At 44.3% G+C, this 16,635-nt stretch overlaps 1 protein-coding gene across 1 annotated transcript in view; it reads left to right on the plus strand.

Annotated features, from left to right (window-relative positions):
- NFAT5 (nuclear factor of activated T cells 5) overlaps positions 1-16,635 on the plus strand; it is a 54,988-nt gene that overhangs the window by 9,146 nt on the left and 29,207 nt on the right. The window contains exon 2 of the mRNA XM_058813605.1: positions 9,138-9,263. Coding sequence (XP_058669588.1) covers positions 9,138-9,263 — 126 coding nt within the window. The remainder of the gene's footprint in view (positions 1-9,137; positions 9,264-16,635) is intronic.

Here is a 16,635-nt window from a genome sequence, read left to right on the forward strand (position 1 = left end):
AACCAGCCTGGGATTCTGTGATATTAGAGTTGTGATCAAATGTTAATGACTTTATAATTAATAATATATTACTGATCATCATTAAGAATATATTACTGGTCATCTTTCTCTGAGACAGCAGCTTTTCAGAACACTGCTCTCTCTGTCACTAACACACTGGAATGTGCATTTCAGGGAGTAGCAGCATTTGCAGGCACGATTTGAATTTTAGTGCCCAGTGATACGTCACCAGCACGGAGCACTCGGATCCCCTGGGGACTGTGCAGAGTGGAGCTGCACCAGCAGCAGCTCTTTAATCCTGAAGTTTGAATTTTGAATTTAATCCTGAAGATTTGAATTTTAGTGCCCAGTGCTGCACCACCAGCACTTGGATCCCCTGGGGATTGTGCACAGTGGAGCTGCACCAACAGCAGCTCTTTAATCCTGAAGTTTGAATTTAATCCTGAAGATTTGAATTTTAGTGCCCAGTGCTGCGGAGCACTCGATCCCCTGGGGATTGTGCAGAGGGGAGCTGCACCAGCAGCAGCTCTTTAATCCTGAAGTTTTCTAGCACAGGCAGCACCACGGCCTCTGCCTTTCCCTCCACGCGCCTGAAGCCTGTTGATTTAGGGTTTGCTGCTTTTGTCTGAAGCCAGGGGGAACTGGAAGGAAGATTTTCTGTTTGGCTGTGTAAAACATCCTTGTATACACTGCAGTTTCTTTGAAAAGCTGCCACTGTTGCTGTAGCAGCAATCTAGCCCTGCCAGGGCTGACTATAACAGGGGTGCTGGCGGCAGGACCTGCTTCCAGTCTTGCCCTGCTCCACCATCACAGATACCGAGGGTGGTGTGGCACAGACGGGGGACAGTGCTCTGCTGTTCATTTCCTCTGTCAGGACAGCATGGCAGCTCTGGTGACAGACTGCATCTCACAGCTGTGTGCAAATCCACGGGCAGTGTTGGGCAATTAGGAAGAACGTGCTAATTAGTCTTTATGTATTTTAGGTTGGATGCTAAATTTTTATTGAGTCCTTTGTTTAATTGTATTGAGACAGACTCAAAAATATGAAATAAAATCAATGTTTTAGTAGGTGTAACCTGGTGGATTTGGCGCTCGGGTAAGGCAGATAGTACGGTGAGTCTGGTGAGTTAGGATCTTACTACAACTCAGCTTCAACTCTTACAAAAATAGGAGTGATTAGTGTGAAATGTTTCAGGGTGTCTGTTCTCCTCCTGCTCAGCTTCGCTGCCTATGGGCTGCTTCTTGCTCTCTGGCTTTTGCCATGCAGTTATGTCACAGAATGTCACAAGTGTCACAGAATCCTAGGATGGTTTGGGTGGGAAGGAGCCTTAAAGCCCATCCTGTTCCACCCCCTGCCATGGCAGGGATCCTTTCTGCTGTCCCAAGCCCCCTTCAGCCTGGCAATGGGCACTGCCAGGGATCCAGGGGCAGCCACAGCTGCTCTGGGTGCCTGTGCCAGGGTGTCCCCAGCCTCACAGGGAAGGATTCCTTCCCAATGTCCCATCCAAATCTGTATCTCTGTGGTTCACTGGCACTTAGCAGTGCTGTGTTAACGCTTGGTCTTGGTGTTCTTAAAAATCTTTCCCAACCTTAGTGATTTTGTGATTGTTTGAACAGTTGCTGTGTTTTATCTATTCTATGTATGCTCAAGCAGGGTCCTTTTTTTTGCTCTCTATGAAACCTAAACCTGTTTCCAGGACTTGTTTTCCCTACTGCTGAGCTTGTGATGTCAAATCAATGGAGTTGCAAAGATGTTGGGAAATGCAGGAGTGTGATAGTCTGTAGTATGTCCTAAATCCTCTTTTGACAGATACAGTACAAAAGCTGATTTACTCTTTGTTGTGTATTCTTTCTGTCTTCCAAATAATTTTTCTTGTAACTTTATAATGTAAAAATTTCTGCTGTCCCTTAAGCAGAGCTGCCACGGCCTGCAGTTGTCATTGGTGATTCTCACTTCTGCAAGTGAGAGTTTGGATCACCTAAGGAATACTCAGAAAAACCAACCAAACAAAGAAAAAGGAAAAAGCCCAAACCTCAACAACAACAAACCGTCTGCAGTGAAGTAGGAAGTGCTTTAGTGGTCACTGATCTGTCTGGGCTGTGCCTGTCTCAGTCTGTTTCTCTTCTGGTTTATGCACTGAGCTTTGTCTCTCTCCTAGTTTCCTTTCTCAGCCTCTCAGAGCTTCCTCTGTTGAGCTTCTTACTGGATCCTTGTTATCCTTCCTTGGCTTCCCTCCACGCTGTCCCTGTGTCCTCTGCTGGGTCCCTGTGCCAGCCGTGTTATCCGCATTGCTGTCTCAATGCCTGACACATCCCATGGGCTGGGATAGATCCCTGTCAGGGTTCTGGGTGTGCTGTCCCAGAGCAGCTGGAGGAGCAGCTGGAGTTTTGTCTGCTCACTCACATCCTGAAGGGTACTGAAGTGTTGTATTTCCACTGCAGGAGTTCTCCACTGGGTCCTGAGGTTGCTTCTCCTGGTTCAGCCTTTAGGGAGGGAGAGCAGCCCCGCTGTGAGATGTGAGCTCTCTCTGGTGGGGTGGCCCAAGTCTTCTGAAATGTGTCCTGAATTCTCTTGTGGTATTGGGAAGAAATTCTTCCCTGTGAGACTGGGGAGACCCTGGCACAGGTGCCCAGAGCAGCTGTGGCTGCCCCTGATCCCTGGCAGTGTCCATGGCCAGGCTGGAGGGGGCTTGGAGCAACCTGGGACAGCAGAAGGGGTCCCTGCCCGTGGCTGGGGGTTTAATGAGATGTGCATTAAGATCTCTTCCCACCCAAGCCATTCCAGGATTCTGTCATTCCCTGAATTCTGTGTAATTACCAAACTCAGTCAGTGCTGTTCCTGGGCTCTGCAGGAAAATCTGTTTCTCTTGGGGTGAAGAGCCAGAGGGTTCCTCAGCTGGCTCTTACAGGCTCTTCCTGATGGGCAAAGTAATCTGCTTCAAAGTCTTCCCACACTCTTTTGTGTACAGAAAAATCCCTGAGGGCCATGTGATACGAATGTCTTTTAACAAAGTGAAGCTTTGATTAGATTTTGACTATTTAGAGCTCCCCCATTTCCTCATCATTCTCTAAAAACTCGGTGAACTAAGATATTGTGGTTGAATCAGTGGCCTCCAAGCTCAGCCACTAAGCTGTGGTTATGGACACTGAAATTTTGAGCAGAACTGTACTTCAGGATAAACAGATAAACCAACCACAAGGTCTTCTGGCAGAGCTCTGGATTTTTTAGGCCTAGAGTAGATTCTGGTTTTGGCATCCCTTACCCACAAAAGTTTCTGAAGTATGTTAAGTCACACATATTGTTTCCATAAAATGCAGTGGCCTTTGGAGTGAGGAGTGACAATGTGACATTTGGAGCCTTGGTAATTCTTGGTAAAACACAAAACTGTGTCTTAGATTAGCATCACAGGACCTTTATATGTGTGCAGGTGCTCTGAAACTGAATTTGCATCCCTAGTGGGGGGTGAGGTGGAATATGGATACTGTTATTTTTCCTTTATTGTTAATTTGCTGAGTAGTGCTCACTTCACTTCATTGACATCCCTAGTGTAGCAAGGGCTGCTTGCTACTTCATAATTTCTAATTGTTTTTTAATCTCAGTTCCATATAAACAACTCTCTTGGCCTGTTTGCTTGCTTGTTTTTTTGATCAGCTTAGTGACCATCATTAGAAGAGATTTCTGCTCCGATGCCACCACTGATTAGAGGAGGACACCAAGGTTTTGTCTAATCTCTGGTGTGACTGTCATGTGCTGCAGCAAGGAAATGGCTTTGGAAGGAGCAGCCAAATCTGTGCGGGTATTAAACCATGTGGAGGAGAGGAGTATCCGTGGGGATCAAATGGGCAGCCACTCAGTGCAGGGAGCTTATTAAAGACAAGGATTAACTTGGCTGCTGTTCATGAGGTCATGGAAGTGGTGAGGGATTTCCAGGATGTACCTTTCCTTAAGGGCAAAAATGTCAGCAGCAAGTGGAAAATGCCCATCTGTGCTGCTAGTGCTGATAATTCAGGTACTTCTCGTCTTCTCCCATGTATTGATCTTGCTCTCCACATGGTTTCTGTGGAGCCGGAAACCTGCCATTACCTGTTAGTCCAGGGGTGGGGATTGAAGGGATGCTGCTGCAGGAGCCCCTGGCGTTACAGAGGGTGAAGTCCCAGGAGCAGGAGTCAGTGTGGGACAGACAGACAGTGTGGGACAGACAGACAGTGTGGGACAGGTCTCCCAGGAGCAGGAGTCCGTGTGGGACAGACAGACAGTGTGGGACAGGTCTCCCAGGAGCAGGAGTCAGTGTGGGACAGACAGACAGTGTGGGACAGGTCTCCCAGGAGCAGGAGTCACCGGGGGACAGAGCTCTCTCTGGAGGAGAATCCCAGCAGCCTGCTCGAGGCTGGGCCTGGGAACAGCCTGGAGGAGTGGTGGTGGAGCTGGAGCTGCAGCCAGGGCCCTCTGCTTTAGTTATGAGCAAACTTCTCTGTCAGGTTTGTGGCTTGGCTCCCAGCTGTGGCAGTTCCAGGTAACATGGCTTAGCTTTTGATATGGAGCAGCAAAGCTTAGGGGTATCTTTTCTCCATGTAAAGAAAGTTCCATAATGTTTAAAGTGTTTGGGAGTCCTTGCAAACTGAGGATATCTGCATTCCTCCTGAATGAGCTGCTGTTGTTTGAAACATTGGAATTGGGTATTCTCTGCTCTCTTCCTTGCCTCTATGCTCCCAGCATCACCAGGTGCTGAGTTACAGGTAGCACAATTTGGTCAGCCAGCCAGAGGGATCTCAATTCAATTTGTGTCACAGAAGTTTGAGGGCAGAGAGGTTCTGTGACACCCTGAGCCAGTAATAGGACAGCACAAGATAACAGGGCACTAAATTTCTAGAAATCACAGTTTTTATTCTGTGCGGCTGAAATGTCTGTGTAGGTGCAGCCAGAAAATCATGGAGGATTCATGGCCCAAAAGAAGGAAATACCTACTCTTTGGGAGAAGCAGGGCTTTGCATGGGACATGTGCAAGCTCCTCAGGGAATCTTGGAGTTGTCTCAGCATTCCCACACAGGAAGCGGTTGTGTTGTGTTCTCTTTGCTCCTGTAAGCTTAATTGCTCTGTTCCTAAGAATAAAGTTTAAATGGAATCACAGCGTGCTGGTGAGTGAGGAGGGTGATGTTGCAGGTCACAAGGTGCGCTGTGTTTCTGAAAGGTCCCTTGGTGCTGTGAGGATGAGGATGGGCTGGGAGTTCCAGAGGGATTTGCTGCTGCTGGGGATGGATGGCCCAGCACTCAGACTTTGCTGTTGCCCAGGTCTGTAACTCAAACTGGTTAGGCTGTGTGCAGAAATCCAAAATCATTCCTAGAAAAGGACAGCTGTGTGTGTGCACTGAGGGGAAGTGAGTAGAACAGGAAATGAAGGACCTTGTAGAATTTGGTTTGCCATCACAAACCACCAGCCTTTTGCACTCCTGCTGTAGCATCGCCACATCAGTTTCACATGCTGCCTTTTGTACCTTCTCAGCATTATTTTTCCTGAATCTTTCCTCTTTCCTCTCCCCTTCGAAGACAGAGGTCCTGTCACCAGTGCTGGGGCTGATCCAGGTCCGTGTTGACCCAGGGATGTATTTTGTGTGGACTGGTGGTCATGTGTCCGGCCCTGCCACAGACACCTTTTGTGCAGTTATTTTAACTTGAAATGACCCAATTCCAGAGAATCCTGGCATGCTTTTGGTTGAAAGGGACCTTAAACCCATCCAGTGCCACCCCTGCCATGGCAGGGACACCCTCCACCATCCCAGGGTGCTCCCAGCCCTGTCCAGCCCGGCCTTGGGCACTGCCAGGGATCCAGGGGCAGCCACAGCTGCTCTGGGCACCTGTGCCAGGGCCTGCCCACCCTGCCAGTGAAAAATTCCTTTCTAAATTTTTTTATTATTTTTTATTGATATATAAATTCAGAATGTCGTGTGCAGGTTCAAGTAGCACACAACAAAAATCTTCTCTTTCCCGATTCCAAGTGCTGTGTTGTTGGATCCTGATCCCATGTTTGCTGTGGTTCTGGTCCATATAACCATGTGAAATAGAATTTTCTGGACTCTCAGTACAACTGGCAGGAAGATCAAAGTTCCAAGCAGCTGATCTCAGATGAGAGATTATAAAGGCAGGATAATCGGATAAAGGGCAGTTGAAGAAATTTGACACTTAAAATACTTTTTGTAAATCTGCCTGTCCCTGTGTGTCCTTGGTCTTGGGAGGAGAATTTGGGAAGCTGGGCTTGTCTAGGCGAGATATTTTGAGGCAAGATAAGAGATTTGGAAGTTTACTGTAGATAATGTCTAATAACTGATTAACAGGTGAGGATTTGTGTCGGGGAATGAGCGTGTGGGACTTCTGGCTGTTCACTAGTGTTTGGTTATCTGGTTTGTGTGTTATCTTGTTTATATTTCATAATAACACTAATCCTGAAGCACGTGTTCCTTGCTTCCTGTAGGGAGAGAGAAAATGTGTTTAAATGTTGGGTATAAATGGAGCTACTTCCAGGAAAAAAACTCTAGAAACTTGGGATCAACCAGTGTATTCATGAAAGGAATTGAAATCAGCAATAAATTGCAGGACACTCAGTGCTGTCAGACAGCTTTAACTTCCTCCCTGATTCAGTGCTGGCTGCTGGAAGGAGGAATTCTGTCTACACATTTTTTCTCGCTAATTATGTAGAAACACGTAATGATGCTGAAATGCTATTTTAGCCTCCAAATGTAATACTGCATTTCTGCAGCAGCCTTTCCCTTTTGTGGGTGTTTTCTGCATGAATCAACGTAAAATTCTAGCAGGAAATGTGATGTTCTCAGTATTGGTGAGTGCACACAGGTGTAAGACTGGTGATGGAGAGGGGCTGGGCAGAAGCTTCAGCTCTTGGGACAGTGTGAGGCATGGGGGAGCTGTATCCTCTGGGGAAGAATTGGTTTCCTTGCAACAACTCTCATGTTTCTGGAATTTGTCAGTTTTTGCTTTAATGCTATTTATAGTTCAGCATATATAAACATTGGCCTGTGTTTAGGTGAAAACACAAAGTTTCATTTGAAGTCTGATGTGTGTGGAGTAGGTTTGTGGCAGTGAGGGTTCTTAAAGGTACCCAGGCACTTGGGGTTCCTCTGGACAGTGTTGAGCTGCAGCTCAGTAATGGTGTGTTTTAGACTGTGAGGCTGCATCTGGTGCAAGAAAAGCCAGGAGAGTTGTTTTCCTTCTGAAAGCTTGGATTTGACCATCACCTTGTGCCATGAGTTCATAGATTCACAGGATGGTTTGGAAGGGATTGGAAGGTAGCACTTGTTCTCGCTTCTGTTCCTGTTGTACTGCAAGGAGCAGCTGCATTTGCTTTTCCTCAGAGATGAGTGCAGCAGTTTGTACAAGCCCTTGTAAGTGAGCACCAGCCTTTACTCCAGCCGGCACTGGCACTTCTACCTGTAGCAGGAGAATCACAGGCTGGGAAAATTCAGGGCTGCTGCTGCTCAAATTGTTCAGTGAGGGGCTCCAAAATGAGGGGCTGCAACAGTGTGTCTGCAGGTAAATACAGAGACTCGATATTTCATGTGTAAGTTGGGTATATACACACACCTCCATTCCTTTCTCCTCAAGAAATCCTCTGAGAGGAGTGAATTGTCATCGTCATCTGTCATGACTCATATTCAGAGTTGACTACAAAAGCTCCTTTCCAAACCCCAAGTTCTTGGGTAATCGAGAGCTTGTCTCCTTGGGCTGATTCTTGGGGATTTTTTCGTTTAAGAAATTTATTTTTGACTCCAATGTGGCGAAGATTCTGTGAAGCCTTTTGCTTTAGAGTTATGCTTACATCTCAGACTCCCACAGGATAATTTTTTCTCAGGGAGCACATGATTTTTGCAGTAATCCACAAGCAGCACAATTCTAATCTTTGTGAGTAATTCCAACGATATGATAAAGAGGGAGGGAAGGAAAAGGCAGCATTAGAATTGAAGTACATTCCCAAAGATCACAAGACCATTAAGAGCAAATCTTTAACTTCATGCTTCATTGATAAAGACCAAGGTACTTGAAATGTGGTCTAAAATACAACACCCAGCCTCTACCCTGAAGCCCCTGGTGAGCACCCCTAAGGCTGCAGGTGTACAGGAGGCTGGAGTTAACTTGAGAGCTGGAAATAGGTGAGGATGGAGCAAGCTCTTAGGAGGGAGCCTTAGGAGGTCTCCTGGGTGACACACAAGGAGGAAGACAGATCAGACCCACGGGGTTAATACAGCACAGGGAAGACAAGGAGCTTGCTGGAGCAAGCCCTGAGGAGGTCATTGATCCCAGGGCTGGAGCCCCTTGGCTCTGGTGCCAGGCTGGGACAGCTGGGGGAGCTCACCTGCAGAGGAGAAGGCTCCAGGGGAGATCTTGGAGCCCCTTCCAGCACCTAAAAGGGCTCCAGGAGAGCTGGAGAGAGGCTGGGACAAGGCATGGAGGGACAGGACACAGGGAATGGCTCCCACTGCCACAGATCAGGGTTAGATGGGATACTGGGAATTAGGAATTCCTGGCTGTGAGAGTGCTGAGACCCTGGCACAGGTGCCCAGAGCCGCTGTGGCTGCCCCTGGATCCCTGGCAGTGCCCAAGGCCAGGCTGGACAGGGCTGGGAGCACCCTGGGACAGCAGAAGGGGTCCCTGCCATGGCAGGGGTGGCACTGGATGGGCTTTAAGGTCCCTTCCCCCCCAAACCCAGTCTGTGATTCTAAGACTCCATGGGATGTTGTTAGGGTGATGGTGCCAAATGAGACTTTTTTTCCTTAGGAAGTCAGCTGCACAGTTGGAATTCTGAAAACAGGTTTGTCTCAGATTCTCACGTGATGTGCTGCCCTCAGCCCTTCGTTCTGGATGAGAACAGTTTCTCTGGAAGTTTATGAATTATTTCTTTGTTTGAACAAGTTTGTGTCCTTTGTTTCAGCCTTCAGAATGTGCATCTTAATGTTTGTTTGTTTTCTGAAATAACTTTAGTCCATGCTGTTATTTCCAAGCACTTACTGTGACTTTGCCCAAAGGTTCTGAAAGGGTTGGGTTATAGTTCATATCTTTTGGGCAAAAACATTATTTCTTTCCTTGTGTAGGGCACGGGTGACATTTTGATCAAGTTCTTTTTGTTCCACAGAATCTGTCTATGACCTTCTCCCAAAGGAGCTGCAGTTACCACCTTCCAGAGAAACATCCATAGCATCCATGAGCCAAACAAGCGGTGGTGAGGCCGGTTCGCCGCCTCCAGCTGTAGTTGCTGCTGGTAAGGACTCTCCTTTATTCTGCTGTTTTCTTAAGGTTTGTCACGTTCTGGCCAACATGAACAGTGCTGGCAAAGTTCTGAGTGTACAAAAGAGCTTGTGGAGAAGTAGCAGAGTTCATTCTAGGAGAATGTAGGTGGTGTAGTTCAGCTGGGCGATCAAAAGCATCAGGTATTTTATGTTGAGTTGCTGTGTTTCATACATGCATCTCCATAAGCAGTAAATTAGTTGTTCCTCTGTTCTGTTATGCCACACAGGCAATTAACTCCTAGAATGCACTCTGTCTTCCAAGGGAATAAAATCCCTGTTTGGAGCTAAGGCGGAACGCTGACTGACTAAGCCAGTGGATCCTAGTTAGGATAAAAATGGAATGGGAGATGACATTTTGGGCCATGAAGCTTTTACCAAAATGTGAGGAGGAAGAAAAGGTCATGTTTTCCATTGGGCCCTGAGGAAGTGTAGAATTTAAACTCCTTTCACACACATCTCTAGTGTGGAGTGGTAAAAGATCCTCAGATACATGAGGATATAATGTATATCAGCTGGAACTCTAAAAGACCAGTGTAGTTATTTTTTCAATTGACAACGTATAAAAAAGAGGCATGACCTTTTAATCTGCATCCATTTCTTATTCCCAGCCATGTTCTAGACTTTAAAGACTATCATTGATCTTCATTAAACATAAAAAAGTGAGGATCTAGGGGCAAAGCTCTGATTTGGGAGATAAGCCTCAGTGCTGGCTTTCATCTGGGATTCTTGTCAGTAACTTGTATATTTTAGTGCAGATCTGTGCAATGGGGAAAAAAGATAATTTTACCCATTATAGATGTGTCTCCCTTCAGTGGATAAGGGTGTTTTTTCATAATTTGATCCCTGTATTTTTTACAAGGTCATGTTCCACTTTCCTAATTGGCGTTAAATTTTTGCTTTAGAAAAAAATGGCTATAGGGTGAGGATTCAGGTAGCTGCATTATTCCTGTTTCTCTCTCTCCAAGTTCATATGCATTAAATGTTTGTGTGAGAACGTTTCCCAGATTTGCATGGTCCTGGAATCCTGATCAGAACCTGAAGTGGTTGTAGGTTTGTCAGAGAAACTTTACAGCACTGCTCACCATTCATGTTTTGCCAGACCTCTCCTGAGAACCTGTGGATTTAACTGTGCACAGTGGAACTTGGTCATTGAAAGAATTTGATGCTTTTATTATATCAAAAGGATTTGATGTTTTTATATCACTTACTAAAAAAATAATTTGGCCATCTGTTTCTAAAGTCAAGGTGCTGAATAATGGGTTTGGTTCATAGACAGCAGCAACCAAATCTTGTAGAAACTTATATCCTCAAAACAACTGAACAAAACCAGCCCACAAACCCTGCTGCACTCTAAATCCACAGACAGGCCTGAACTGCTAATTAATTTTGTACCTAACAGAATAGACTTAAACTTGAATGGAACTAAAAGTCTGTTGCCTCCAGGTATTTGACATCTGCCAGCAGCCAGTCCAGATCCTTAAAAAAAACTGAGATGCATTCATTGGGTGTGTTTGGGTTAAACTGCAGCACAAGTTTCTGGAATGAAAAGTTTTAAAAAATGAATATTGAGGCTTCTTGTTAAAAGTGAAAGAAGACCTGATCATTCACATATCCACACTGTTCAATGTCAGAGACCACAGAGGGTCACAAGGACTGAGCTGATAGCAAGTTGAGAGCTGGGATTGTTCACTGTGGAGAAGGGAAGGGTCCAGGGTGACCTTAGAGCTCTTCCAGGGCCCAAAGGGGCTCCAGGAGACCTGGAGAGGAACTTGGGACAAGGGCCTGGAGGGACAGTTGTTAAAAATTCTGTTTAAACTGCCCCACCCAACAAGACATAACCCCAGAGGAGCAAAGACCCGTTTTGTTTCCATTGCTGATTTGAACGTGGCACGTTCTGTGTTCTTTCTGTAGCTGTGCCCCCTTGGTAGAGAAAAGGGTGGTTTACTATTTTCTTTAATTGTTTTGGGATTCCTGCAGCATCTTTGAGAATTCCAGCACACTTTCAGTCTCTTGCCCTGCCTTGAGTATTAATGAGAGGTCTGGCTGGGCTTTCTCTGCAGGAAAATTATCCTGAGCTTTGTGCAAACCAGGTGCTTATACAGGGAACCACACATACATTTTATACTTACATTTCAGAAGATTAAGACTGACTATCATTTGCATTCATCAAATGTTTTATAGCAGACTGCAGGCAGATTTTTTGGGGAGCTGATGCTGTACAAAAACAGCGTAAGGAGGAAGGACTGGCAACCTCTTGTTCTGTATCTGAAATTTTTCCCTTTTTTGTGTCAGTCTTTCTATTTTATTTTTTTTTTTTTTTGGTCTGGTCTTACTTGCCTTAAAACCTCCTTTTTTAGGAATGAGAGGGAAATGATAGTTCAGTCTGCATAAGGCTGTATGTAATCTCATTTACTCTTGTTTTTAAAAGGAAGGGCTAATTTGAACAGTTAGCCTCAACATGTAGAATTCCCCTACAGATCTGATTACTCTGGATAATGAGAGGATTCCGTGACAGGGATTGATCCACAGTGTTCAGAGCTTTTCCCTACTCCTCTGGTAGTTCACACAGCTTGTTCTCTGCTTCCTGAAACACAAAGTAAGGCAATATCTGGCTGAAATTCAGCTTACTCTAGAGTTTTTTGTCACCTTGCTGTGGGGTTTTGTCCCATATAAATCATATTGTAGGCTGGAAATACTGCTGCAGTTAACTCCTGTTTTTTTTGGAGGAGCAGGATAGGCTGGTTTTAGCAGTGATGACCTCACAGTGACAGACTTCTAGTTCTTCTTCCATTTGGAAATTTATTTCATGATTTACAGAACAGTTGTAAGAGTATGAAAATGGAATGTTGCTGATTGGATTTTCATTAATTGGTTAATAAATGTGTATCTCCTATTCATTAATCCAGACATATGAGGCATTACCCACTCTGAATATCAGACAAGTGTGATTTCATAGAACTCTGGGATTTTGAGCTGCTATCTCAAGCTTCTAATTCTGTAGTTCTGGGAAACAGAAGGGAGGGAACAGATCTGTTTTTACCCCTGGAAACCATTCTCTGTGCTTGCTACTTGAATTCCAGTGTCTTTGTTCAGGGGACAGGAAAAGGAGGATTTTGCCTGGTGCAGCACCATAAACACATTAAATATGAATCATCTCCAGACTCTGGAAATGCATGAGGGTGTCATGCTGAGAAATGTCATTGTGTGCTCTGCCTGGAGATTTTACATGAAATAAATGAGCCTGGAGCTTTCCCAGTGCTCCTGCCAGTGCTTGTGAGCTCCACTTGTGAGGAGCAATGCTTGAGTCCCTCCTCAGTTGTTCTAAAAGCCTGAACAATTTTTTGGTGTTGATCAAGGCACCTTGAACCTTAAAATGCTTCAAATTCACTCTGCCAATTTGAGTCCTTTCTCAAAGGAGTCTTTCCAGCTTGTGGGTAGCACATGGTTCCTGTCCTTGGAGAATGATCAGGAGTATTTTCAGCCATATCCTTTAAATGAGTGTTGCTTTTTCATCTTTTATCTCCAGTGCCAGGAATGCTCGACCCTTCTGAACCCCAGTGAACTGTTACAGCAACTCACTTCCCTTCTCACCATCCCTTGTTCTTCCTGCAGCAGGACTTGGAATGAGATGCTTCATCTCGTTGATGATCTCTCAAGCTGCTTTCCATTTCCCACAGAGGCAAATATATATATATATTTCCATATTTTTTGCATTGCTGTCTGGTTTCCAGTTCTTATTCCCCAGTGGAATTCTCCAGAGTGGTGTTCTTGCTGCAGCAGAAGGGGAACAGGTTTTGTGCTACTGAAATGTATTTACTGATCTCTTCTTTTGCATTCTCCATACTGGGATGCTGTAAATCTGTGATGTAGTGAAGTCTGCTGGCTCCCAAGCACCTGTGATTACATTCTAGGAAAATAATAGGTAAATGATGAAGCTTCATCTTTTTGTGATCAATTTTATGTTTGTTTTTATACTTATTTTTAATTAAAGGGACAATCTACTTGCCCAAACAGATGTAATCGGCTTTTTTTGTTTGGAATTGTAACTGAAGTGTTGCCATAAGCATCTTTGGTTATTTTAATTATGAAAATACAGTCTTTGATTTGGAATTGCTGCTTTAGAGACACGGATAAAGATACCTGCACTGCCTGTAGGGTAGAGATTGGTGCTAAGGGGTCATGTTTTCTGCTGCCAAAATAAGGCTTTTTCATCCTTCTCCAATGGAAGGTTCTGATGAAGCCTCAAAATGGAGATGGGTTTGTTTTGGTTTGGTTTTCCCTGAGTGGCTTCTCAGGCTTCTTCATTTTTATTTTTACTGAAAATATTTTGTCCAGTTATCATCCTTCCTGGTGTCATTAGTCAGTTTTTCCTGTTGATACAGAAATAATTACCAGCCATTTCAAAGGGGATCTCAGTGCTGTCCCCAGTTCTCTTATCCCGGGCTTACGATTGTAAACAAATGAGCAGAAAAAAAGATTCTTCTTTGTAGTTGGTCCCCGATGCCTGTATAAAAACTTCCATTTCTTTGTAGGCTTTTCCCTTCCTCTTCCCACCGCCCTCGCAGCTGGAAGTGCCTTCCTGTCCTTTCCAGGAGGATCTTCCGGGGATTTCTGTCGGCAGCCTGCCTGCTGCAGTCACCAAATACTCCTGTGTTACACACTGAGCTTCAGGCAGACCCTGAGGCTCCTTCAGAACTCACCCTCTGCTGCCCTACGTGGGTTTAGGTGTTTCTTCTGGAAGTTCGTGGCCCAAAGGAGCCGTGCTGGAGCCCAGGCTGGACAGGCCAGGCTTGGTGAGGGTCCACTCAGCTTGGAGAGGTTCCTTCATCATTCCAGAGGGTCTTCTGGTGAGACAACATTGCTGGGAAATGCCAGAGATAAAGATTTTTCTTACTGTTTCCATTTGATGGAAACATTTTAGGTGTGTTCTCTCTAAATTGAGTTGGAATATTCCAGTTGTACAGAGTGATGTGTGTTGAGGGCCTTCCTGATCTGTGAGCTTCCTTAGAATTCCACATTTGTATTGGTGTTCATGTCTAGTTCTTATCTTTTTCCTACATAGTATGCTTTCAGTCTTCATGAATTTCACATCTAGTTCCCATCTTTTTTCTAAATTTATTTTCAGTCTTCATGGATTTCATGCAGTCAGTGCACCCAATTTTCTGGAACCGCTCAATCAAACAGAAACTGTTTCATCATTCGTGAGGTTTTTTTCTTACAGCAATTTCTTGCATTAAATAGCTGCTGTTATTAGATCAGAAAGACTTGAGTACTACTTTGTGGCAGGAGAATTCCGTGTTCCATAAGGAATAATGGAAAACCAAGGTTGTGAGGGACAAGATGAGTCCTATTGTGCCACGGCTTGGGCACCTCCTCCTGTTGCAGCATCTTGAGGGCCAAGAGCAGTTCTTGACCTCGTAGGGAAAACCCACCCCTGTATCTAAAAGATCAAACTGTTTCGGTCTGTTTGTTGAATGGAGGTGTTCTTGGCCAAACCCACTGATCCAACAGCTCCTGCAGGGAGCTGGGGAGGTGCTGAGGGCAGGCAGGGCTTGGAGAGAGCAGCTGTGGGTCCCAGAGTTCTGCTGGCTTGGAATCAGCCCTTACACTGAGTGGGAGGGATCTGAGATCCATGGAATTGGTGTGTGTGAGCCACTAACAAACAAAAGTCCTCCTTAGATACCTAAACTTGAGTGTTAATTGAATTATGGGAGTCATAACAAATCCATTGATTGATGTATTTACCCAAAGTATAATAATACACTGCTTGGGTCAGCATGGGAATGTAAAGGGGAATTTACACTGTTGGGCTTAATGTAAATTAAATTAACCTACCTATCTTGAATCTGAGTGTGTTTAATAACTGGTGAATTGGATTGCTTTATGATATTTGCTGGGGTGCTAGTTTTTTTCTCTATTAATACACTTAACTTGCATTCTAGCTTCGCCATTCAGAGACAGGCATCGAGTGGTGGGTTGTGTGACAGTGTCTGTCAATAGTGAAGACAAATAGTGCCAGAGACACTTAACCCATCCAATCTCACCCAGGGTATAGGTCGGTCTTGTTTTCAGACTTTTTCATAAGTCTCTTTTCTTTCTTTCTTTTTTTTTTTTTTTTTTTTTTTTTAATTTTTAAAATTTTTTTTTTTTGTTTATTTCTGAATAGTGGATTGATACTGATTTGAAACTAAACTTTTTGGAAAAGTTTTTGACATGACATCAGTAATACAAGAAGAAGAAAAGTAGAACCCCAAGTTTGGCATGTGAGGTGTTGAAAGCAGGTTTGCAGCCACTTTGTAAGTTCTGGGTTTTACCTTTGAAACCTTTGACAACACAAAGGTTGATGGTGGAAATTCTGCAGTTTCCTTCTGGGTCGGTCCTGAAATTGTTCTTCTGCGTCCAGGGGTTCAAATAAACCAATTAACATAAAAAATCTTACCAAGGACATGACATGTTAGATAAATCAACACTTTTAATCAAAGTTATACTTCACACATTAAGCTTATACACCACTTAATCCTCACCCTGTGGGTGAGTTTTCATTTTTGACACTTGTTTTCTGCACAGAATGTAGAGGATACCCTGGAATGCAGGGGAAGTTCAGAAGAAAGAAATTAGTTCTTTAATGGCTTTTTGCTTGTCCTGGCTGTCCATGCACAGGTGACTGGAAAACTTGTGAAACCAAAAATATCTGCAGTTTATTTGTTTATATAATCTTAAGATTTCCAGTCTGGGAAATGACTTGCTTTTGCAATTAAAAAGCAAAGTCATCAGGACACTGTTTCTGTTTGAGGACTTGGTAATCCTTGTTGTGTTTAAGGGTATTTGAAAAGAGTGAACAAGGATTTCAGGATTGGCTCCACAGAGGTGTTACCTAAAAAGACTCCCTTAATGCCAAGTAGTGATTTTTTTTTCTCTCTCCTGCCTTTCCAAACCTTTTTTTAGAGGCTGAATGCCTTGTTTGACTTCACAGGAGAATAGGATATAGAAAATATGTCATTGCCTTGGTTGCTAATGCAGGAGGTAATAAATTTTCTTTGGTTTTTTGGTACTGAAAAGAAAAAGCCTGCCCTGGTTTACTCACAGGGACACTCTTTTCTATGTGCTCCCTTACTTTTAGGCCTTGTGCTGGACTGATTGGTACAATTCTGCCTCTTTTAGGGGAGAAAAACTTGTAGCACAGGCAACAAAATCTGAATTACTTCTTCCAGCTCCCTTTGATGTCACAGTGATGGCAGTGAAGAGCTTCAGGAGGTTTAGTTTCAACAGTGATCACAGTTGCTCTAATGTGGAATATTCTTTTCTCTTGTTTTTTATTTAAAAAATGAGAAAAAACCCCACCTT

This window comes from Ammospiza caudacuta, chromosome 13, assembly GCF_027887145.1.
Source record: "Ammospiza caudacuta isolate bAmmCau1 chromosome 13, bAmmCau1.pri, whole genome shotgun sequence".
NCBI classification, from domain to species: domain Eukaryota; kingdom Metazoa; phylum Chordata; class Aves; order Passeriformes; family Passerellidae; genus Ammospiza; species Ammospiza caudacuta.